A 24965-nucleotide genomic window follows, 5' to 3' on the forward strand; every position below is an offset into this window, starting at 1 on the left:
AACGGTCAACCACGACTTCACCCGGCTTCGGCTGCAAAATGTATCCGTTGGCCCTCTTCCTCCTCCGGCCTCCCATCTCCGAGATTTGAAACCGCCAGACCCGCCGCCGCTTCACCCCCCTTACCGCCATGCCCTCCTCCGCCGCCGCCGCCATGGCCAGGCCATCATCCCGTCCATCCTCCTCCTGCTCCGCCTCCAAGCCCCGGAAGCCCTCCCCGTCCCCTTCCCCATCCCCGGCGACGGCGCCCAAGCACAAGACCGTTGGTTCGAGCCGCCGCCGCAGCCCGCTATCCGATCTCAACTCCAGGGACGCCTCCGCCGCGCGCGAGCGCCCCGGGTGCTTCGGCTTCCTCCTCCCCTCCGCCGCAGCCTCCTCCGGGTCCAGGTCCAGGGCCAGGTCCGCGTCCACCCCGCGGACCCCTAAGCGCCCCGACTCCAAGCCCAGGGGGCCGGACCAGCTCCCGGATAAGGAATCGAGGACCAGGGAGCAGAGATGCGCCGGGCAAGAGCCGAGGATGGGGGGGCAGGAGCCGATCGGTCCGCGGATCAACAAGATCGGACCGGCCGCCGGCAAGAAGCAGTGGCCGGCGAAGGACGAGCAGCTGGATCGGTTCCAGGCCTTGACGCCGGAGAAGAAAGCGGATTCCGAGGCTACGCTGTCTACCGGCACGACGCCGCCGGTCCACGCGTCGATCTCGCCCGAGGTGGCCGCGGCGTGCGGGTCCGCGACGCCCGCGTGCTTCGCGGCGGGCCACCACGTCGTCCCCGGCGTCGGGGACCGTCGCAAGTGCCGGCCGCGGGGCATCCTGGCGATCGCGGGGGAGGGATTGACCAGCCAGGACCTCGACGAGGAGCCGTCCCGCGCGTCCATCCACTGGCTGTCCTCGCCGTCGGGGGCGGAGGCCTGGACGTCCTCGACGAAATGCGGCAACGAGGAGGCGTCTGTGAACTGGCTGGCGTCCCCGCACGACGAAGGCGGGGTGGACTTGCTCGAAGACGAGATCTTCGTGCCCAGATGCTCCTTGGAGGACGCGTTCTGGCGGTTCTCCCCGGACTGCACGGGGCTGTTGGGCTCACCGCTGCTCAGCGGTCTGCTGGACTTCGGCACTCCAGCGTCAGAAATGTCCGGGGTGACGCCGTCGTCAGGGTTTCTCTCCCTGCAGAAGACACCAAGCAGTGGCGATAGCATTAGTCCCTTCTCGCTTATTGTCAAGAGGGCATCGCAGTCCTCTTCCAGATTTCGGACTTTGTGTGCCCAGCAGGGACTGGGCAACAGCTACCGGTATGATTCGGCGGCGGATCCGGCACCAATTTCTGGTGAGTCATGGCGTGAAAGTGTCGGCAATGGCACACGGTCAGGGTTGACAAGGACAGGCAGTCGTCCCCTGAAGATGATGGATCCAGTGCTGGAATGTCTTGAAATGATGAGTTTGTCCCCAAGGCCTGGGGACGATGACCATGGTGGAAATGGCACACCGCCTGCACCATTGCCTGAGCTTAGCTTCCAGTTTGCAGGAGCTCCGACGCCTCTGGAATCCATAGACTTGACCACTTTTAAAAGGTCTCCTCGTGACATAGAATTGAAGGCAGAGACAAGTTTCCGAAAATCGGTCATGGCAGACACTCGGATCTCTTGGCGAGAGGGGCTTGTCAGCAGAATGTTTGATATCGGTGATTTGGATTGCTGCAAATGGCTATCTGATGATGAAGATTCACCAGTGCTTTCGTTCACTGAAGAGGCTTTGGCAGATGGTACCAATTCTCAGCCAGGTAATGGTTGTTGCCTGCATGAGAGTGGCGACCAACAGGAAGCATGTGGCTTTGGCTCTGTTGAGTTCAGTTGTATTGGTGATGAACTGAACAATAATAGCATCAAGACATCTCCAAATAATGTTTCAGTTGCAGAGTCCATGAATGCAGAAGGATTCGAGCTTGTCACATCGGATGACTCTGATTGGACTCTCTTCTACAAGAATTACTTGTTTGAATCATGAGATGTCTGAACTGCAGCGGGTTTCTTTGCTCAGATGTTGTGTACCAATTGTACTACTAGAACCATCGCAAACACGCACATTTGTGTTTGCTACATCCTTGTACTTTTTTCAGCATTTGAAGTTTCCTTTTACATTCTTTGACAGCTCATGTAAATCATGTTGGTACATAGATTTGTTTCTGGAATAACCACTTTTGGCCCCTTTTAATCCACTGATAATAATTCAGAGAATATATCGCATAGTTTTTTATTTTTCAGTCAATAGACACTGTAAACTTTTGCAGCCAATCTGGGAATATATACCGAGCTCATGAAATGGAAGATGACGGCATTGATCTGGTAATAATTGTGTTTGAAAGGCTGAAGGTACAGTGGGAAGGCATCTCATGACTAATTGGCATGTGTTCCTAACAAAGAATTGCCAGTCTGATTAAAGTTTTTCTCACTTTGCATGAGTGAGGCTTCTTAATCTGTATGTCAAGGTTAGTTCTGGTCTTGTGTATTCTTCTCATGTATTGCAGCTGACTAGGGCTGTAAATGACCTAGCTTATTGCCTCAAGCAGAAGCAGTCAAGCTTGAGCTTGTTGGAGGGTCGAACCGAGTCTACAGCTAGGCTCAAGCTTTGCCATCTCGTCTATCTTTTTCCTTTTTGGGTCAAAGCCTCAAAGGCCTTAAAGTAGCTGATTTTTTATGTTATGCTTTCCAGTTTCTCTTTGTTTTTCATTATTATACTTGGCAATTTCAATGGAAGGACGATTGATGAAATATGATACTTGAAGTGCAGCTTTGATTTAAACTTTGTGGAAATTAAATGGCATGACTAATCATTTGGAAAAAAAAAGGTCACTAATGCCAGTTTGGAATTTCTTTATGCAGATTAGCAAGGTTCCCAAAGCCTTAAATATTAGCAAAGAAATGGAATCGCATGGCATCAAACATAATGACAAAACTTACTCTATGCTGACTAATGGATTTGCTTGTAGTATTTTTTTTAGGACATGCTAAAATTAGGTTTTCTGGATGAAATTGAAAATGGAACATTCTGTTTACGGGAATTGTTTCTGTAAAAGAGAGATCATTTCTGACCATTACTGTATTTACACGTTTGGTTTTCTAATTTATTTCAGCACCATATTGATGTCGTTACTAAACAGTTAAATTGAAAATATGGTGAGTTTCCGACCGACCGGGATTAGTTTCTGTATAGAAAACATCGTTACTGACTTGTTTTCATCCCTTTGCAGCCTGATAGTGTCATATACAATTTTCTGGTAGAAGCAGTTTGTAAGATGGAAAATATGGATCGAGCTATTTGTATATTTGTAAAAATGCAGATGGAACGAATGCAACCATCAAATAGAAGGATTTGTAGTTGCTGGAGATATGAAAAGGGCTCTCGATACCCTTGACCTGATGCGGCGAAGTGGCTGTATTCCTACTGTAATGACTTACAATGCACTCATCCATGGGCTAGAAAGCACCAGGTATTTCTCGAATACATGTTAGATTCTTCACACTTAGACCACTATATACTTCTGGCATTAGCCTGTTCTTTTCTGTGTATATGTGTGTTTGCAGGTTGAAAGAGCCGTTTCTGTGCTTGATAAGATGTCCGTTGCTGCTGGCATTGCACCTGTTGAAATTTGGGGAAAATTCTGGAACTCTTCACTCGTGTCTTTGCTTAGTGTTACATATATATATGGTACATGGGCTCATGGGCCTTACACACTTATGCACAGATAAAGCCCAACACTCCCCCTCAAGATGGGTGATAGATATCTATCATTCCCATCTTGTTACATGCTAAATTACATTCTTTTACTCCTAAACCTTTTGTTAAACAATCAGCTATTTGACCACCTGAGTTTACATAACTCCAATATCCCATCATCTAATTTCTCCTTGACGAAGAAGCGACCTATCTCCACATGTTTGGTTCTATCATGCTGAACTGGATTATTTGCAATACTGATTGCAGACTTGTTATCGCACTAGAGTCTCATGGGGCCTTTTCTTAGGACATTCAACTCTGACAAAAGATTTCTTACCCATAGCATTTCACTCAGACCATGAGACATAGCTCTATATTCTGCTTCGGCAGTAGAACGTGATACTACTGATTGCTTCTTACTCCTCCATGGCACTAAGTTCCCCCCAACAAATATGCAATAGCCTGAAGTTGATCTCCGATCATCAAGACAACTTGCCCAATCAGCATCGCAATAGCCTTCCACATTTAGGTGACTGTAACTCTTAAACAGGAGCTCCTTTCCCGGACTATTCTTCAAATATCTTAGGATTCAGTAAACAACATCCAAATGACCACTTCTTGGGTCATGCATATACCGGCTCACAACACTCACTGCATAGGATATGTCAGGGCTCGTATGGCACAAATAGATAAGACGCCCAACAAGCCTTTGGTACCTTTCTTTATTTACTGGATTACCTGATTCGGCACATAACTTGTGATTTAAATTAATCGGTGTTGATACTGGTCGACATCCAAGCATGTCTGTCTCACTTAGCAAGTCTAGAACATACTTTCTTTGTGAAAGAACGATACCTTTTGGATTTCGTGCAATCTCAATGCCAAGAAAGTACTTGAGTTGCCCGAGGTCCTTGACCTCAGATTCCTTACGTAGATTTTCCTTGAGTCGTATGATCTCTCTTTCATCATCACCAGTAATGATAATATCATCCACATACACAGCCAACACCGAAATCTTACGCCATGAATGTCTATAGAAGACAGTATGATCTCCATTGCACTGCTTGTATCCCATACCACACAGTGCATGCTTAAATCTGTCAAACCATGCTCGTGGAGATTGTTTGAGACCATACAAGGACCTTTTCAATTTGCACACCTTCCCAATTGCCCCAGGATTAGAGAAACCTGGTGGAATCTCCATGTACACTTCCTCTTGAAGATCACCATGCAAGAAAGCATTCTTGACATCCAATTGATGCAATGGCCATCCAAAATTCATCGCACAAGAAACCAAAGTTCTCACTGTACTCGTCTTTGCCACAGGTGCAAATGTTTCATCTAGTCAATGCCATATGTCTGACTATACCCCCTTGCAACAAGTCGAGTTTTGTATCTTTCGATCTTACCTTCAGGTGTTTGCTTCATAGTGAAGATCCACTTGCAACTAACAGCTTTCTTTCCTAGAGGTAGTTTGACAAGGTCCCAAGTTTTATTCTTTTTAAGGGCTCTCAACTCCTCCAACATGGCCTCACGCCACTTGGGATCATGCTTTGCTTCTTTCCAATCTTTAGGAATATGTGCAGATTGTAATGAAGCAATAAATCCTCTATATGCAGGAGATAATGATTCATATGAGACATAATTACTTATGTCATGCTAAAATCCATACTTAACTGGAGGTTTTCCAGCTGTACTCCTTGCCTCCTTTCTTAGAGCAATAGGCAAATCAATGGAAGAGTCAACTTCTCCCCTTGTCTCTGTGGATTGCTCGACCCCACTATCACCAATGTCAATACCACTAGTTGAAGATTGTTGTTGCTCCAATAGTTGCGAATGCTCAACATGTTGCTCCGCCAGTTGTGGTTGCTCAACTTGTTGCTCCACTGGTAGCACTCCAACATTTTTATTTCTTCTAGTATAAACCTACACAATATTTCTATTTCCTTGCTTTGTGTTCATGTTATTAACATTTATGTTTTCCTGTCTCTCATTCACATTAGAATTACTTACACGCAATGGAATCACTCCTGTGATAACTTTTGTTGCCCTTGATTGATGACCTTTGTTATCTTGTACTACATCTATGCCATCCATCCCCTCTTGTTCATACACGCTCATGCTTGGTTCACCAAGCTCAAACAAGGAGCTCAAATCAGTCTTCTCCCCATAGTAAGGCTCAGACTCCTGAAATGTCACATCCATACTAACAAAGAGACGCAGTTCAGTAGGACACCAACACTTGTAGCCTTTTTGACTTGAGGAATAACCCACAAATATGCACTTAACCGCTCGGGGGTCCAACTTTCCCACAAAAGGTCTGTGATCCCTAACAAAGCAAGTGCACCCAAATACCTTAGGTGGAACAATAAACTCATTCACTCCTCGTAACATGTCATAAGGAGTTTTCCAACCAAGCAATCTCAAGGGCGTACGATTAATCAAATATACCGCTGTCATCACTGCCTCACTCCATAGAAACTTTGGCATATTCATTGCATACATAAGTGAACGTGCAACCTCCAAGATATGATGATTTTTCCTCTCAGCAACTCCATTTTGTGGAGGTGTATCAGGACATATAGTTTGGTGTAAGATCCCTTGAGCTGATAGAAAACTACATAATTCATTGTTCACATACTCCATTCTATTATCTGTTCTCAACACTTTAACTCGAGCATCATATTGATTTCCAATAAGTGAGCAAAAATCTTGAAAGCACTTAAGTACTTCACTCTTGTGTTTCATGAGATAGATCCAAGTCACACGTGAATAGCAGTCAATAAAGGTGACGAAATACTTCATTCTACTAATTGAGGTGACTAGGCTCGTCCACACATCAGAATGAACTAGCATAAATAGAGTTATACTCCTAAGTCCTCTTCTTACATACATTGCTCTTGTATACTTCCCATACTCACATGCATCACATACTAGTTTCCTCTTATCTATCTTAGTCATTGTTTCTGGAAATGCTTTGGCCATAGTATCAAATGACAAATGCCCCAGTCGACAATGCTGAAGTATAACTTTAGCTTCATCTTCATTCATGCTTGCTGCTAAAGCAGCACCCAAAAACTTACCATTTTCCTTCCCGTCTAGGTACCATAATCCACCATGCCTAATGCTAATTACAATTTCCTTTCCTATCCTCCTGTCTTGAATGAGACAGTGCTCTTGATCAAAAGAGACTCGGCAGTCCATTTGATCAACTAATGCACTTAATGATGCTAGATTAACATGAAAAGAAGGGGCATGCAAAACTGATGATAGAGTAATTGATAGGGTACACTTGACAGTACCATTGCCTTTGATAGGTTAACATGTCCCATCAGTAGTTTGAATGGTCTCCTTATATGTAGATGGATATGGTGTGTAAGATATAAACTCATCAGGAGCACCAGTAACATGTTTGGAAGGACCAGAGTCCAATGTCCATCCATGTTGAGCTCTCTTCATGCATGAGAGAGCTTCAGCATGAAGATCTTCCAACTTGGTATCCATGGGCATCAACGCCACCTTTTGTATCATCTTCATTTTCTCCGTAGTTTCCTTACTCGAGGATGATATCTCACTGATTTTCACAATGAGTAACTTTACCATTTTTTCTAGTTCAGATAATCTCCCAAGAACTTTCATGATTTCCCCCCATGATTTAATGTTGCCAAGGCCTTCTTCTTCTAGCTTCCACAACTAAAGAACAGATGAGCGGTATAGCAGCAGCTCCAATGCCTTCTGCACCTACAGTTCTTCTACTCACGAGACCAAAAAGCAGAGCACTGCAATCCCTCCAATAGCCTCCTCTGCCTTCTGTAGTCTAGCTCCTCACAAATCCACTCCTAGGATGTACACGCACACACCCCAGGCAACAATTCCGTCTGCAATACAACAGCACAGGAAGAGCACAAGCACACGCACCTCAATCTCCTCAGAACTTGCCTCTCCTTCTAGATCCCGTCCAGCTGCTTCACGTGCTGCTTCTTCTTCTAGCTCTTGCTTTGCTTGCTTTCTCATCCTGCTGCTGTAGCTCCCAATCCACACACAGCACAAGCTTGAGCACACGCCTCTCCACGGGCAGCCTCCGTGAGCTTCCTCTCTGCGTTGCGGCCACCGTCACCAACCTCTAGCCAGGGGACGCAGCGCTCTTCTTCTTGCGCACGCTTGGCCGTGCCCTGCCTCTCGTGCTCCGCCCTTGTAGCCTCGCGGCCTCGCTTGACGTCTCTGCCTAGCAAGGCTGCTGCTGCCCTCAGCTTCACCTGCCGCTCCTATCTTGCTGCTCTTCCCAACACCTCGTCGTCGGCCGTCGGCTGCTGTCACGCCGACCAGGTGAAGCAGGGGGTCCATCGGCTCCGACACCATGTTGAAATTTGTATACTGTTTTGCTATATTGCACATGCGTGCAATCTGTGTACAGAATGCACCTAGATCAACCGGCGCGTCTTGTCTAGGCAACCGACTCAACTAACCCACTAATCAGGCGCGCCACACACCTCTACCCTCTTCCACGCCAACACCGCCCCACCAGGTAGCGAGGCAGGCACACAACGAGCGTGCGAACGAGTTGCAATTTGTGTACAACGGAAGTTGCAATTGGTTGAAGGGATGAGTTGCAATTTGTGTACGACTGAAGATGCAATTGGCTGACGGGCTGAGTTAGAACTGGTATACAAATAGAGCTGCAACCAGCCGTCCAGGGCAGTTGCAACTAGCCTAACACCAAGGTTACAAACGGAAGTTGCAATCAGTTGAAGGGATGAGTTGTAATTTATGTACGACTGAAGATGCAATCGGCTGACGGGTGAGTTGGAACTGGTATACAAACAGAGCTGCAACCAGCCGTCCAGGACAGTTGCAACTGGCCTACCCAACCGGAATGCAACTGGCCTACCACCAAGGTTGTAATTTGTGTACGACGGAAGTTGCAATCAGTTGAAGGGATGAGTTGCAGCTGAGGGGCGACGCCCAGGGCCTATACAGGCTCGCGGGTCTCAGGAGATACAGGCGCGCGGGTCAACCGGATCGGACTCTGCGCCGGTACAGCTCGTGCTCGCCGCGCTCCGCGCGTCTCGCGGCTCACGCTCGCAATATATATATATATATATATATATATATATATATATATATATATATATATATATATATATGTGTGTGTGTGTGTGTGCGTGTGTGTGTGTGTGTGTGTGTGTGGGTGGGGGGGGGGGGGTTACATGGGCTCATGGGCCTTACACACTTATGCACAAATAAAGCCCAACAACACCAAATGAGCATACCTACATAATTACTATGAGAGGTTATGCTGCTATTGGACCTCTGGGGAAACAATTTTGAACAGTGACCCTTTTGCACGGTGCCATGACATTGACAACCATGGAAGCTTCCACGAATGATCTTCCGTGTTGGACTTGCAGGCTCCTATGTGGCAATTACCACGGTGCCAAATGTCACAGCATGGTGCAAAAGGGTCTATTTTCAGAAACTATTACTATAGTGGTCCATTGTGTGAAAATGTCTGTTCGCTTGACTGATAAGCCATGACTGAAAGTATTGTTGGCTGATTTGATGTGAGAGAAAAATATTGTTCGTTGGCTGAAAAAGTACGGCTTATAAGCCAAGCGAACAGAACGATAGAAACTGACCAAAAAATATATTTTTTAACTCAGTAACTCAAACACTTGCATTTTGAGCCATATTATAATCTCATAAAATAGTTTGTCAAATACTTGTTAAGAGTACTGTATAACAGAAAATAGTTTGTCATTACTTTCTTTAATGCAGTTGGGCTCGTAGAGATGACTGGGAGGCTGCAGATTTGATGAAACAAATTAAAGAGAATGGAATCCCTCCTAACATGCATACATTTACCTCCTACATAAATGCACGCTGCAAAGCAGGAGACAAGCAGGTGTGTGCATTTTGCATCAAAATATTTGATTACTAGTTTGTGGTGACACAGTTGGACATGGCCGGATAGTGATAGTACGGCCCAATAAGATAAATACAGATGGATTTTATTTAAGGTAGCCGAGCACAGTGTTTGTTAGGCCCTTTATTCGCAGAATGCGCTTGCATGACTTCATCTTATTCTCATTGGAAAATTGCGAATGGAGAAGCATTTATCCTTGCCTTTGTTACACACTATTCACTAGTTTCTTGTTTGAACTATTTATTGTGTTTTTAAGCCTGAGCTGCCTGTCCTCTGCCGCGTTTCTTCAAGAGTCGCAGGCCGTCAGTAATTTGTTACTAATGTCGTACAATGAAATTAAGGCCTTGTTTAGATTAGGGTTAGGAATCAGTATTTGGCACTGTAGCACTTTCGTGTGTATTTGACAATTATTGTTTAATCATAGCCTAACTAGGCTCAAAAGATTCGTCTTGTAATTTACAATCAAACTGTATAATTAGTTATTTTTTTATCTACATTTAATATTCCATACATGTGTCCAAAGATTTAATGTGATGAAGAGAGAGTGAAAAAACTTACAATCTAAACAAGGCGTAAGGTCTCTGCACGTATTTCATAGTATGACATTAGTAGGGCCTACTAGATTAGTAGAGCCTGTAGAGGGTTTGTAGGGCTATAGTTGAATACCACCTCTGTGGCTCTGTCATTGGCACTGAGCGAGCATTTCCCAGCACAGGACTCGTAACTGCACTTGACTTGGACTCCTATACTTTACAGTATATGTGCCCCTCTTTGGCTTACCTTATATTTAGCCAGTTGGTTTGTTAATTTCAGCCAGGGCTTATCAGTCAGCCAACAGTGTTTTTCTTTCACAACAAACCAGCACCATTCGGGCTTATCAGCCCATAAACCAACCAACGAACAGGCTGATTATTATGCAGAGCTATGCAACCTCTTCTCTTCCTTTGGTAAGCTATATGAACTGAATTGAGTGCTATAAAGAACAGCTGACGATTTTAAACATGGCAAAATAAGAGTTTAAACATGATTGTAGACCAACTTTCTATATAATGTGTGTGGTTGTTCTGATGATTTTCACACATGGTATAGATTGGTGCCTTGTGCTTTATTGCAGTCTGTGTGCCGCTTGAATGGGGGGGGGGGGGGGGGGGGGGGGGGGGGATTCCCTCTTTGAAACTGAAGTACAACTCCAATCCAGTACAGCAGCCTCAATCAAATGAGCCTTAACGTAGCACAGCCCGGCTCAGATCTCACATAAAATCTAAATTTTTTTAAGATTCCCCGTTACATCCAATCTTACGGTACATGCATGAAGCATTAAATATAGATAAAAAAAATAACTAATTACACAGTTTATCCGTAATTGGCAAGACGAATCTTTTGAACCTAAATAATCCATAATTGAACAATTTTTACTAAATACAAACGAAAGTGCTACAGTAGCCAAAAAACCAAAAATTTTCGCATCTAAACGGGGCCTCGGTGTGAGAGCTTGGAATTGCCCGCCCCTGTCCAAGCTGAGAGTGCCTTTACTAGCCGGGACACTTGAATGCCTGCCTGCACAAGACGGCATTATATTTTTTTGAGATTGGTGTGTGTTTGTGCGTTTGTGTGTGATATGAATATGAGCTGCGAACCTTAGCTGGCCGGTATCTTTCATTGAATCAAAAGTGGCCTCCCACATTCAAGTCTTGCCACAAGATAAAACAGTTCTTCATTTATGCCCGTTATTTATGCTTGCTTAGCTGCGTTGCCCCTTCTGAATCCATACGCACCATAAATTCGTGCAAGGGATTCTTGATTGTAATGTTTTTTTTTCACAAATAAGGCCTTATTTAGTTCTAAAAAGTTTTCCCAAAAAATGCTATAGTAGCCATCACATCGAATCTTGCGATACGTATATGGAGCATTAAATATAGACGAAAAACAAACTAATTGTACGGTTTGGTTGGAAATCGCGAGACGAATGTTTTAAGCCTAATTAGTCCATGATTGAATACTAATTGTCAAATAAAAACGAAAGTGCTACAGTAGCCAAATTCCCAAATTTCACCCAACTAAACACAGCCTAAGCCTCTATCGTATACGTGCTCTCTTAAAGTTGTTTTAAGTTAAACTTTTTTAAGTTTAATTGAATTTATTGAATGTTTTAAGTTGTTTTAAGTTATGTCCAACGCTAAGTTCTTAGATGTATGATTGTCCTGTTCGCTTACGCTAAAATCTAGCTTATGCTGAAACGTTGTGAGAGAAAAACACTATTTTATAGCTGAAAAGTAGCTCAAACGAACGGGATGTATCCAACAGAGCAGGCTATGGCCGGAAGACTGGAAAGGGGAAAGAGACCGGATGTATTTTTGTTCCTACAGGAGAAACTGGAAATGACACGACAGGAGGGCAGCGATCCCCGTTCTTTTGGGAAAATGTTGACTTCGAGCTCAGAGGAGTAGAGCGTTAATTGTTTCAAAAAGCTAGCGTTAATGGTAGCCGTGCATGGTGGCGTTTATTTGGTAAAATTCTACTTGCTCATTTGGTGTAACTTGTGAATCATTTTCATCACTCTACTAAACTACTTCCACTGTCTCAAAATATGCTACTTCAAATTTATTTATTGGGAGTTGTTCTAAGAATAGTCGTGGCCGCTGGCCAGGGTGCAGCTTTTTTGTGTTTTCTTTTTTCCATCTGTGCCCGAGGGTAAACCAAAAGTAAGGAGGAGCTAATTGCAAAAACTACTGCCATAAGAGTTAGGTGCAGTCCTATAAACCATTCATGAGGATTATAGGCTATCAAAACTAGGATTATAGACCATCAAATAACTATTGTGTAGTGTGTCACACAGAGAAAGTGGGGCGGAGGCTTAGGGAGTGTTTGGTTCTTTAGTCGCTCCTAAAATTCATGTCGCATCGAATGTTTAGATACTAATAAAGAGTATTAAATATAGATTAATTACAAAACCAATTGCATAGACGGAGGCTAATTTGCGAGACGATTTTTTAAAGCCTAATTAATCTGTCATTAGCACATGTATTGTAGCACCGTGTTGTCAAATCATGGACTAATTAGGCTTAAAAGATTCGTCTCGCAAATTAGTCGCAAGTTGTATAATTAGTTTCATAATTAGTTTATATTTAATACTCTATGTATATGTCTAAATATTCAATGTGACAGAAATTTTAGGAGCGCCTGTAGAAACCAAACCGTGCCTTAGTTTCGCCTCTACCTCTGTCTATGCCCCGCTGCCCCTGCTTGAAGTACTCCCTCGCCACTCATATTTTGATAGAAGAAACTGTCTAATAATATTTTTTTTCTCTTGCAATATATTGCTAATTGCTAGAAATCAAACATTCTCTCTTATAGTATTCTGATTTTGACACATATTGTTTTCTCCTACAATATTATGATTTTGACTCGTATTTTTCTCTTGAGATATATTGCCAATCGCTATAAATCAAATATCTATTATAAAAATATTTTGAATACGAATCTTTGCTGCAACTTTTGTGTATACTGCTCCCTCCGTCCTGTAATATATATAGTACATTCTAACATTCAAAATTTGTTCTCAAATATAATACAATCTAGAGGACAAAAACCAGTTTTGCATATATATCAACCAATCATCATTAATCACGTTGATGATAGCGTCTGATTAGAAAATAAAATGAGAGGATACATGCGTCTTTTATGTTCTCTTTTAATTTGTCATAAAATTTCTAGAATACACTGTATTACGAGAAGACATAGTGAGTACACTATAAAGAATCATGCATGTTCTTTCCAAATCAGAATAGACCATGCATTGATGGATCGAAGGAGTGCGTTGCTAGGCAACGTATGCAACTATGCACAGTTGAATTCCATTGATTACCGCTGTAATTTCTGACCACTGGCCTATGGTTGTTGGACGACATTTTGAAAATAGATGCTTGCCATAATGCAAGCCAATCATGTGCTTGGACTAACGAAACAAAAATAGTTCCTGGAAAAAAACAGTTCCATGTCTTCCCACCCTTTTGGGCATGGAAAATATTATCATAGTAGAGATGGACATTAAAAAATAATAAAGTCACTGAAATTGGTCCACTCTCTGGTTGCAAAAGAGTGTAGTATATATAGACAGTCATGAAAACCACTAGTTACTCGTATTATGAAATCTATATGCTATATACACGAATTATATGGTAAAATCGTCATACTATATCCCTCCTCTCCAAATCGTAAGTCATTTCGGTTTTTCTAGGGCTATGCACCTATACATATGTGTACCATGTCTAGATACATGATAGGCCAAAACTCAAACGTAGTGAGTGCATGAAGCTTGAAGCCAAGTTCACATTAAAGTATAGCTAAACTAGAGCCTAGAGGATGGTATTAGTAAGGAACAAGTAATAGTCTCGTGAAAAGTAATTAATGTCAGGAAATAAAGGTAGTAGCTCGTATGAATTTGGAGGTTGTACAATATGAATAAAGACCCTGAAAGGGACCGGTGGTGCCAGCTGGTCCTTATTTTAATTTTTGACAGGGAGGTATTGACGGCAAAACTTGTAAAAAAAATACAATGGTTTGCTTAGGGATATTTATTTGAAAAGGGCGTGAAAGCACAACTAATATAATATTTCATTTGGTTGCAAACTTGCACTATACTGCATGGTGCATTGGTGCACGTCAGCCTTTTGGTACGGGGCTGCAACGCAACGCAAGGCACGCACAGCACAGCACTGCACTGCACTGCACTATAAATAGTGGTCTGGAGCTGCACCATTCTTTCACAAGCCAAACAAAAGCCTCTCTTCATCCACACCGGCCGGCTAAGGCTGACAGGCCGGCCTAGCTAGGTAGGTAGCGCTCTCGGAGAATCATCAGCTGAGAAGCGTGCGTGCATGAGCGAGCAGGGCAAGAGGCCGACGATGGCCGGCGGCGGGTCAGCGGCAGAGTCGCCGGCGAGCTCGTGCGTGTCATCGGACGCGGAGGACGAGGTGGTGGTGCAGCCGAAGCCGATGGTGGTGGTGGGGTGCCCGCAGTGCCTCATGTACGTGATGCTGTCCGGGGAGGAGCAGCAGCCCAAGTGCCCGCGGTGCAAGAGCCCCGTGCTGCTGCACTTCCTCCGCGCCGTCGGCCACGGCGGCGACGACATCAACGGCAATCTGCCGGCCGGCCGGCAGTAACATGCAGGCCCTATTAGCTAGTTAGCTAGGTCGATCGATCGATCTGTCCCTCTAATTTAACCGCTTGTGTGTTTTAATTGCTGCTGCCCTTTGTAGTTTTCCTTTCTTTGTAGTACCTTTTTTCTTCTTCTTCATCTTCGTTCACATGGTAATTTGCACTGCACTGCCTCCTCTCCTTAACCAGTTGGTACTTGGCAATACTAGCATGTACTACTAGTAGTAGCTAGCTGCTAGCATGCATGCAAGTGATGGCTCCGATGGATCGATCCATGCATGCATGGATGGATGGATGGATCTAATCAAAATTTGTAGTACAAGTTAGCTAGCTAGGGAAGTGCCATGAGAACTACTACACATTTGGCTAGATTAGGCAGCCAACAATGTAATGCAATGCAAGCCACCATGTTGGGTGCAGTGAGTTGAGTTCATTATTAGCCTGCTGATGTTGATGGATGGATGGATCCAATGCAAGAACCGTATGTAGATCGCTTCCTAGCTACCACTACTACCTAGCAGTGAAGTGAAGTGAATGAATATTAGGTGCTGTGTTGTTCAAGAAGATTGCAAATTTTTCTTAATTAGCTGTGTGTCCTTATGATGTTATATGGAGTGAGTATTTTGTTTTAAATGGAAAAATATTCCATTACTCAGATCGAGCTAGGCTGCACAATCGGCAGCCACCATGCACTGAATACACAATCAGGGAGTAGATCCGCTAGGGGATTCTCATCATCCCTACACTGACACCCCATTATGGAGTGAGTATATTGACAAAGGGTTGCATCTCTATCTACAAACACGTACACAAGCAGTACGTACTGCAGAGGAAGGAATTGCTTTGATCAGCTAGCCAGCCACCACTTGGGCCTTGGCGATGGTAGGGAGGCGAGTACCCTGTGCACGATTGAATGGGTTGCTACCTTTAATTAAATCTGGGTAGAGTAGGCTTGTGACGACCAATCAACCTCCAGCTTTGGTGGCTTAATTAATTACTCGGGGGCGAGCGAGAGAGCAGGAGCCAGGAGCAGCAAAAGAGAGGTAGCAATATCGTCATGCGTAACTTGTGTGCATCTTTAATTGCTGGCCGAACAGATGCACGGAATAGCAATGTGTACTCCTTCGCACATCTGGTTTTGTAAGAAGTCAATTTTTTTAAAAGTTTGACTAGATATATACAAAATGTATTAATATTTATGATGTACATTAGGAACATAGAATATACTTTCATAATATATACTTATTTGGAGATAGAAATATTGATATGATTTTCTATATTTTTAGCCAAACTTAAGAAAGTTTGACTCCTCGTGAAACGAGAGCATTAATTTCAGGACAGAGGGAGAAGCAATTAGGTTTCTTGCAGACGGTGAAATATACTCGTTGGATCCAACAAGTTCTCAATTTAACACAAGTGTTGGTATTTTTCTTAAATTTATTTTAAGATTTGACAACACTCTTCTTTTAGCGATGGGTAGAAAACATATCATACTAACAGAGATAATAATTATTATAGTCTATAATTAGTCAACAATTAGAGATGGAGGGAATAGGGAGGGGCAGTTGAGATAGAGATGACTGATCGCAGTCCCGTATATATATCCACCTCCAATCGATCCCCAGCCATGGCAGGGCCAGCTTTCTTTTTTCCGTTCGTCCCGTGCTTTAATTTCCTTTTCTATGCCGTGCGTGTGTTTTCCATCCATCCGTCCATGGAGGGATGTAAATGTGACAGGGCCGCCACCGCAAAGGGCTGCCTCCCGTCAACCTCGAGATGTTGTCACTGACCTACATGCGATGCAAGGCCTCATGTCTTTATTTAGTTTTTTAAAGATTTATCTCGCTCAACTAATGTCGAAAAAAACCGGATAGTTTCTCCTCGGGCTATAAAATCGGATGTTATCTTCTCGACCTGTGAAACGTTGTGTTTTGCGTCATGGTCGATTCGATCCACATGCATGGTGGTTTTAGAAACACGTGACGTCACGTGAGCCGCGAGATTGTGTGAGGTGTGGGCGCGTGGCTCCGCGTTGCCGTCCCTGCACCCTGCTGGTGGCTAATGGCGACCTGTGGGCCGTTGATCGATGGACCGGAAATCCGGAATACAAACGCAGGGAGCAGCTGTGGGCCGGAGACTGTTTGGCCCAGAAACGCAAGAGATGAAACAAAAGTCACGAACCGTTGACAAAGCAAAAGATGAATGGAACGAAAAAAGCAGGCAACACTCAAGAGAGGAAAAGGTGGAGATGATTCGGAGCGAGGGGCCGGCCGATCGAGTGGCCAGTGGCAGTCGGGTGACGGGGGGGCGGCCGGGCATCTCATCGCAGCCGCTCGCCGCTGCGTGGTTCGCACGCACCCCATGCACAGCACAGATGCAGCAGCGAAAAGGCGAAAGCAACTCAAGTGGCCTTGCCCTTCCGTGTTCCTTTTTATGCTCAAAGCACGGCCCACCCAGCTTATTTCGCTCGCCGATCGAGCTTGCATCGCATCGCATTGTGCTTCTCCTCCGATCCGGCCGGCCGCCATGACGATGGGCTCCGCCGCCTCCGACACCGTCGTCGGTACCTACCCACCACCATTATACTGAGTATTTTTCCTTCCATGATGGCATGCCATGCAGCAGCGCTTCCCAGCTTATTTCCCTGCTCCTCCGTCCGTTCTGACCTGTGAGTTGTGACCACGCGCGCGTGCACGCACTGCAGTGCCCCGCAACTTCCGGCTGCTGGAGGAGCTGGAGCGCGGGGAGAAGGGCGTCGGCGACGGCAGCGTCAGCTACGGCATGGACGACGGCGACGACATCGTCATGCGCTCCTGGACCGGGACCATCATAGGGCCCCTCAACGTACGTAGGACTCTGCTCTAGCTACTACTTCATCGAATTCCCTATGCAGATCGAGCAAGCATGCATAACCAGCACAACCACAACTACATGCATATATGCAGTGCGTGCACGAGGGTCGCATCTACCAGCTGAAGCTGGTGTGCGACAAGGACTACCCCGACAAGCCGCCGGCCGTGCGGTTCCACTCCCGGATCAACCTCGCCTGCGTCCACCCGGACACCGGGGTGGTGGAAGCCGACAAGCTGCCGACGCTGCGGGAGTGGCGGCGGGAGTACACGATGGAGCACCTCCTGACGCAGCTCAAGAAGGAGATGGCCGCGCCGCACAACCGCAGGCTGCCCCAGCCCCCCGAAGGCACCTTCTTCTTCCACCACCAGTAGCTCGATCACCGTGTACGTGTCAGCTACTCAGCTCAGAGTTCAGGGTTCAGCGTTCAGAGCAGAGCACCCCCGTTCGATGTCTGCGTGTGAGATCTCAACCCTCAAGACGCGTGTCTCTCGTCGTCCCATCTCGGATATCATTTTAAAAAATATATATAGTTTTCAGGTTGCATGCAAATTGCTGCTATGCGTCAGTTGTATTGAACCCTTTTGGATTTGTCTCTGTGTGTGTGTTCTCAACCGTGTATATATATATATATATATATATATATATATATATATATATATATATATATATATGCGCCACGGTTGAGAACTATATACACTAGTCCATGACCTCACGCGCCGGCAAATCATTAACCAGGCAAAAAATAATTGAATTGGTTTATGAAAATGGGCAATAACATGAGATACAAAGCAAAGAAGACTCCAGGCTGTTGCGTAAGGGTGAAAATGAATTCCATGAATCTATAAGTAGTACTGTAATAAATTCGGTTAGACATTGTATCCCTTCCATATATATTGGAAGTATGACTAAGACAGCATTTTGTTAAAGGAAAAAAACTTGAGAGGTCTGGCTAATAAAATGTTTCATACATTCTAAGACGCTGTGAGATGGCAAGTCTAGGCTATATGTTTTAGTTTAAATGCGGGAACTAATATGTATAAGGGCTCGTTTGTTTTGGCTCCCGCGGCTCTGGCTTCCGCTGACACCGGTCTGTTCATGGAGCCGTTTTTCTCTCTCCTACATTGTAGCAGCACTGTTCATTGAAGTCGTTTATCTCTTTCCTACTTTTTTGTCTCACTGCTCATGGAGCACTGTTCACAGAGCTGGCGGAGCTCGTTTTTCCGGCTCATGCGGCTCCGACTACAGTGCATGAACAGTGACAGAGCCGGAGCATGCAGGAGCGCTGCCAAAGAGGACCTAAATCACGTATCATTATTCCAAATAACAAATCTTATAGAAAAAAAGAGGAATTATGAAAATATCAAAATCCATGTTTTCAGGTCTTTGATGCGTAGGATCATCTATCTATTTGCAGTACTCAGGAAGCCTATAACTAAAATAACCATGTTATCTGCAACTACATACAGCAGCATAACTATTCAAAATTAGTTTAAAGATCAAATATGATCAGATGCAAAACTAAAGGAGCAACATGGCCAACTGCTGTCCTGTTGAAGTTTCATATAACAATACCCCGTAATCTTAAAATTAAGCATTCTAAAATAGAAAAGAGGGATTGATTCACTCAGATTTCAGAATAGTCATACCGAAAAGCATCACAGAGTCACAATGAGACAATGAGTGCACTTCGGATGTAGTAAGTATTTTTTTCCGTTAGCGTGGACCATGTTGCTGAACGCTGAACCTTTCGGCTCTTATAAGAAATAAATTTACTGGATGGACCATGGGAAAAGAACAATGATAAAATTCATTTGATTGAAATCTAACATAAAAGCACACATACACTACATTAAAAGCATAGGCATGGATATGATTACCTGAGCACATTAGAACAAACATGATATAATATTTATATCCTGAACATGGTCCAAAATTGCTGATAGGCTAAAAAAACTAGAGAATATTAGCTCCATATGCCAACCATAAATATAAATTGACAAATAAATTAATATTAAGGTATGTATGCAATATATTTCTATTTTCTATTCGGCATGCATCATATATCTACCTGGAACTTCATGTCACACTTACTTTGTTGGAACAATTCAGAACATGGCAGATCAGAGCAGTCTGTGCCTTAAAGAAAACACCATATTCATTTATGAATTCTGCATGGTATTGACACAGCTGAAAATAAAACTGAACCCAAGAATTTGATCCAGGGCCAACGTCTGCCATTGCAAAAGAAGGGAAATGAAACTGTAAGTAAGTGAATATGCTGAGGTTTATGAAGGTAGACAGGATGCATGTGCACCTCTCTGAACTCATTAGAAGCGTTCCATTCTTGAGGCAAGGAAAAGGACCTGCAGAATCCTTTATGAACTTTTTGGGAGGTTTGATAGCTGTAATCAGGTATACAGGTAGCGAGGTAACCACCGACCTTATCAACTCCTTTCTTCCAGCAACGGTGATCAACTTCCCTTGCCAGCCAGCTATTTTCCCTTTTGCCCGATCTTGGATGTACACCATTCGTATCCTTCCTAGATTCAGAGGCAGTCCTATGTATTGGGTAGGGAAGTTTACCCTGGCGCCCAAGAATTCCCTGAGCACCTCCTCCATATCTAAGCCTGCACATCATATTAATGCGCAGCCCAGTAGCGTCCCCAAAGGCCTTCATGATTTCCATGATACAACTGATGTCCTCTCTTCTCGGATACGAGTACGGAGTCGTCGCCGCTTATTCTTCGTCCCTAAGGCCTCGTTTAGATGCAAGCCAAAATCCAAAATTTTTCAAGATTCTTCGTCACATCAAATCTTGCGGTACATGCATGGAGCATTAAATGTAGGTAAAAAGAATAACTAATTGCACAGTTTACCTGTAATTGACGAGACGAATCTTTTAAGCCTAAATAGTCCATAATTGGATAATTTTTACCAAATACAAACGAAAGTGCTACAGTAACCAAAAAGCAAAAATTTTCGCATCTAAACGGGGCATAAGGCACATACTCCTTCCTATAATCCTATTCCAACTGTGGAGACTGGAGAGATGATTGTGGTGGAGGAAGACAGCAGCAGACGAGGAAAAGACCGCAGCTGCTGAGCCGAATCGAGTGGAGTGATGACTGCAGTGCAGAGCCCTGCCGACTAGTCAGTGAGCGGGGGAACGGCGAAATTTCTATCGAAAGCCGCAACCAATACGCAATCCCGGGATGGAGGAGACCGCGGGGGCGCGGGGGGCGACTGCAAAAGTGTCGTGTGCGGCAGGCGCCAGCTCCTTCCTTCCTCCTGCTCTCTGCACGTGGACGCGCCGTTATTTATCGTTAATTCGTTATATATACGGACTAGTACTCCTACTTCCTTGTGCTAACGCCGCCGATTCCGGAAATGCAACGGAGGCCGCAGGAACACAGCAAGGCTGTTGCTTAGAGATGCACACAGCACGTATTATAAAATAAAAGGAGAAGAAAGAATTATAACCATTTGTATGTGACCTCTTATTAAACTCTTAGACCTTGGCAGAACTACATATACATGGGAGTTCTATGTTGTAATTACCAATATTCAGAGGAATAAAGAATAGTCTCCCTATCGTGTATCTACTTGTTCTTCTACTTTCTTCTACTATGTTGATCATGAGAGACGGAGAAGAAAAGGCCTAAACCATTGGCGACATGTTTTATAACACGTTATCAGCACGACAAGCTCTACGTCGACATCGCCGTTGAAGCCGCCGCCGACCTTTGACGTCGACGCTCATGTCGATGTCCCTGCCACGACTACTTCGACGACGTTAACATCCTGACGTTGTTAGCGGAACGGATCTGCTACCTCTACATGTAACTAATCTAAACTGCATCGACATGCACTATCATCGTCAAGCAGGCGATTCTACGACAATGCCAAATACGATACGCGGTATGTATCTACTAACCACTGTCCTATGCGATATATGAGGTACATCAAATTGGCATGCTCTGCGAGGTTTGAATCGATCTCTTTGAATCGTAAATCGTTTGTGGGCTAGCCATCAAGCATGTCTACATATATTGGCTATGTTCGCTTGTCTTATAATCCGTACTTTTCAGCTTGTTTTTTCAGTTAGGACAATGTTTTTCTCTCACAACAAATCCGCCGAAACAGTGTTTCAGCTTGTTTTTTCAGCGAAGTGAACGGAGCCATTATTCTCTTGAATAATTGAACTGTATAGGAAGTACACATTAATGGGAACGGGGATCCCGATCTTCCGTCAGGTAGAGGTAACTATCGTTGTGGCGGAGAATGACACACAGATCCGGCTTCAGATCGAAAGATCAAACCCTGCAATCTTAGCACCACAACTCCTCTGGTCATCAACCGAGACACGGATCCGGTTGACCTCGCCAAGAAGGCTAATCCCTGCCTGCGCAACGAAGAACACAAGCAAGAACAAGAAAGACAGCAACCAAATTGCAGATGAATGATTAATCTTACAAAGTTGGGGTCTCACAAACTGATGAACGACGAAACTGTTATTGACAGATTAATCTAAGCAAAACCCAAAATCTAATGTCGTCGGCGGCGTATGATTATAAAGGTCTTAGGGTCGTCGCCTACCCTGGACGCGCCCCCTAATGGGCCCAAACACAATACACGGTCCAACAGACCAAAAGACGGTGTCGCAGCACCCTGGCAGATTTTGAACGCTGACTTGTTTCGACGATTCCTGTTGAATCTAAAGGGCTTTTGACATGAGACCACTTGGATTGGCTTTCTTATCAAATTAGCTTTCCAACCATATGTAGATCGTCGAAAACAGAGTCTGGATGCATTCTGGGTGACCAGTTTAAGGCAGACTGGTCCTGGAGACCGAGGCAGACTCAAAATCATGTTGGATGGGGCCTCCGGTTTCTGTTGGACGTCCTTGCTGGTCATCGTCACCTCCACCACGTCCTCTAAGTCCCTCACGACCCTTTTCAATGTTCCTAAGCAAGATAACATCATTAGGTAGTAGTCTATTATCAAAAGTATAAAAAGAATCGCTTAAGAACGAGCTAACCTCTAAATTGAGTTGACGCATTCGAGCACGGGTCATTAAACCTTGCATGACGATTGGAGGATCAGCGGATACATCCGAAGAATTGATGTCTTCATCACACATGTACATGAAAGTACGGACATACACACACGGCCGGTACACCAAGAATATAGTTGGCATGGATACATGCTCCTGTCACGAAGATCACTGCATGTCTGCATTGCAGAGAAATCGATCTTTGCTCTGTTGGCTTGGTTGACAAGTAAGTCTGAAAATATTATTGGCTGATTTATTGTGAGAGAAAAATACTGTTCGTTGACTGAAAAAGTAAGGCTTATAAACCGAGCGAACAGAAGCTTGCACGATCACTGTCGTGCGACCCTGAGCCTGCATGTTCAGTACCGATCGGCCATGCATCAAGCTGAATTATTTTGCTTTTAATTTATATATATATATATATATATATATATATATATATATACACACACACACACACATCTATGCGGACATGCATTGATGCATAGAAGAAAAATACGCACGCCATAGCACGGCAGATGAAAGTCAAAAACCGTAAGTTATGCCGAGCTGTATATGTACTAGATAGATGTTCTTCGCCGGCCTAGTGCTACTGCCGAGCGGGAGCACTATGCACGAGCCTGAAGGCTTCACTGCTACTGCTACCAGGTGTTTTTCGCTGAATCGACAATCGAATACCTAGTATAATGGAAATCGGTGACGATTTATATCTCTAGCATTGATACTCGAAACGTCCCGTTCTCGTTGCCGACTTGAAGTCGACGACCTCCTTCGTGATCTGGAGCAAACCAGCATGTTCGTCTCCATGAACGTCCCGACATCAGCATCAACATTCGTGTTCTATGGCTCACAGCTGGTTTGAAATCGGTGTGCACGGTAATGATGTCCCGAACGCATCGTGTCGGGGTTGCATGGTCTAGGCCATGGTATTTGAACTTGAACGCAGGACCCCTATCTCTTAGGGCTAGCCAAAATTAAATAAGAAATAATCAGCTAAAATAAATCTGGATTATGCAAAGAAATCACAGTGGCATTGAATTAAGCAAATAAGCACTCTTTCCTGCAGAATAGTTTGTGTATGTTATTTACAAACATTTGTTTATTGTTTATATATACGCTATGCGTTAATATTCTTATGCTCTTTTGAATGCATTTATCTATCACACATTATGAATTATATATCATGTAATTGCAAGAATAAAATCTTGAATGATTACACTAGAAATATGATATAAGGTGTACGAGCTCTCTTAATCCTGCAGACCTTAGACGTATCACCCTTGAGATACTCATATTTGTTTTTCCTAGCATAATGAATTTTTAGATGAACGAATGCTTGGTATTAATTCTGAAAATTGCATATACCATAATCCTGAAAAATATTAGGATGCTTCTAAGAATATTTTGAATAACCGTCCACTACATTTTGCACCTTGCTACTTGTTTACATGTAGTAAACTTATATGCACATGATTCAATTTATGTTAATATATGCATGCCTCAAAAGAAGAAGAAATTTCCTGAAATCACTCCGAATAGTAGAATTATTTGTTATGGTCATTATTAAATCTATGTAGGATATTTTGCTACCACTGAAGTACAGTGAACTCAGGATATATATATTTCCTGATTACTCTCTAGAATGAGTATATGGCTGAAAGTGCATCTAGCCCTTTAGTGGGTTTTGGATGATTGAATGACAACGTGATTAAAGGACTAACCCGTTTGCTAAGTGTGGACAGGTAATAGGTTATCTCACAGGCACTTAATGAAAGCCAAAATGATGTGTTGTTGTATAAACAATCTAGTTCAAGCACAAGACAACAATGCAAATGGAATTCATGTGAAGGCTTATTTATTGTGGGATTTCCATGTACTATATGAAAGCAAGCTTGTGATTATTAGTTAATGAGACATGAGGGATTGCATATGGAATGGTCTCATATTTGAAGCTTGCTAAATTAAAATGAAAAAGATAACAATACATATGAATGGATGATTCAACACAAGATGTGACTTGATGGCTTGAGATGGTGAAGATAGCAAGGAAAGGCTTCGAGGTACTAAGTAAGGGTGAAGGGCAAGCGACGGCTTGGCGGCCGAAGAACCTAGCTAGGGTGAAGAAGAAAGTACTTGCATTTAGTTGAGGTACTAATCAAGCTTAGATGGTCATATTGATGTGAAGAATCAAATCTATAATGAAGTATTTGATGGAAGTGACTTGATACATTTGGGATTATTCAAACTTGATGAATGAAATCAAGTCACATGCTCA

General features: G+C 43.9%; 3 protein-coding genes across 4 annotated transcripts; all 3 read left to right on the plus strand.

Moving 5' to 3' along the window:
• Nucleotide 1: 1 nt before the first annotated feature.
• On the plus strand, nt 2–2201 carry LOC136492775 (uncharacterized). The gene has a single exon (XM_066488789.1). It carries the CDS (start codon nt 129–131, stop codon nt 1992–1994), a length of 1866 nt encoding a protein of 621 aa, XP_066344886.1. The 5' UTR covers nt 2–128; the 3' UTR covers nt 1995–2201.
• A 12208-nt stretch (nt 2202–14409) lies between these two features.
• LOC136494693 (protein GL2-INTERACTING REPRESSOR 2-like) lies at nt 14410–15342 on the plus strand. The gene has a single exon (XM_066490863.1). It carries the CDS (start codon nt 14505–14507, stop codon nt 14787–14789), a length of 285 nt encoding a protein of 94 aa, XP_066346960.1. The 5' UTR covers nt 14410–14504; the 3' UTR covers nt 14790–15342.
• A 1855-nt stretch (nt 15343–17197) lies between these two features.
• LOC136494147 (ubiquitin-conjugating enzyme E2 variant 1C-like) lies at nt 17198–18186 on the plus strand. Of its 2 annotated transcripts, none has more exons than XM_066490303.1 (3): nt 17198–17347; nt 17489–17628; nt 17730–18186. In XM_066490303.1, exons 1-3 carry the CDS (start codon nt 17218–17220, stop codon nt 18006–18008), a joined length of 549 nt encoding a protein of 182 aa, XP_066346400.1. In that variant the 5' UTR covers nt 17198–17217; the 3' UTR covers nt 18009–18186. The 2 variants fall into 2 exon arrangements, with proteins under 2 accessions (XP_066346400.1, XP_066346401.1); XM_066490304.1 differs by having other exon boundaries at nt 17325–17343.
• The last annotated feature ends 6779 nt before the right edge of the window (nt 18187–24965 follow it).

Source organism: Miscanthus floridulus, chromosome 11 (assembly GCF_019320115.1).
Source record: "Miscanthus floridulus cultivar M001 chromosome 11, ASM1932011v1, whole genome shotgun sequence".
Classification (NCBI taxonomy): Eukaryota; Viridiplantae; Streptophyta; class Magnoliopsida; order Poales; family Poaceae; genus Miscanthus; species Miscanthus floridulus.

Bases quoted from the DNA above. Each gene is read 5' to 3' on its own strand.
- LOC136494147 (XM_066490303.1), top strand. From the start codon at position 17,218: ATGCTCAAAGCACGGCCCACCCAGCTTATTTCGCTCGCCGATCGAGCT. The intron at 17,348-17,488 runs GTACCTACCCAC...CACGCACTGCAG, and splicing joins CGCCTCCGACACCGTCGTCG to TGCCCCGCAACTTCCGGCTG. The intron at 17,629-17,729 runs GTACGTAGGACT...GCATATATGCAG, and splicing joins CCATCATAGGGCCCCTCAAC to TGCGTGCACGAGGGTCGCAT.
- LOC136492775 (XM_066488789.1), top strand. From the start codon at position 129: ATGCCCTCCTCCGCCGCCGCCGCCATGGCCAGGCCATCATCCCGTCCA.
- LOC136494693 (XM_066490863.1), top strand. From the start codon at position 14,505: ATGAGCGAGCAGGGCAAGAGGCCGACGATGGCCGGCGGCGGGTCAGCG.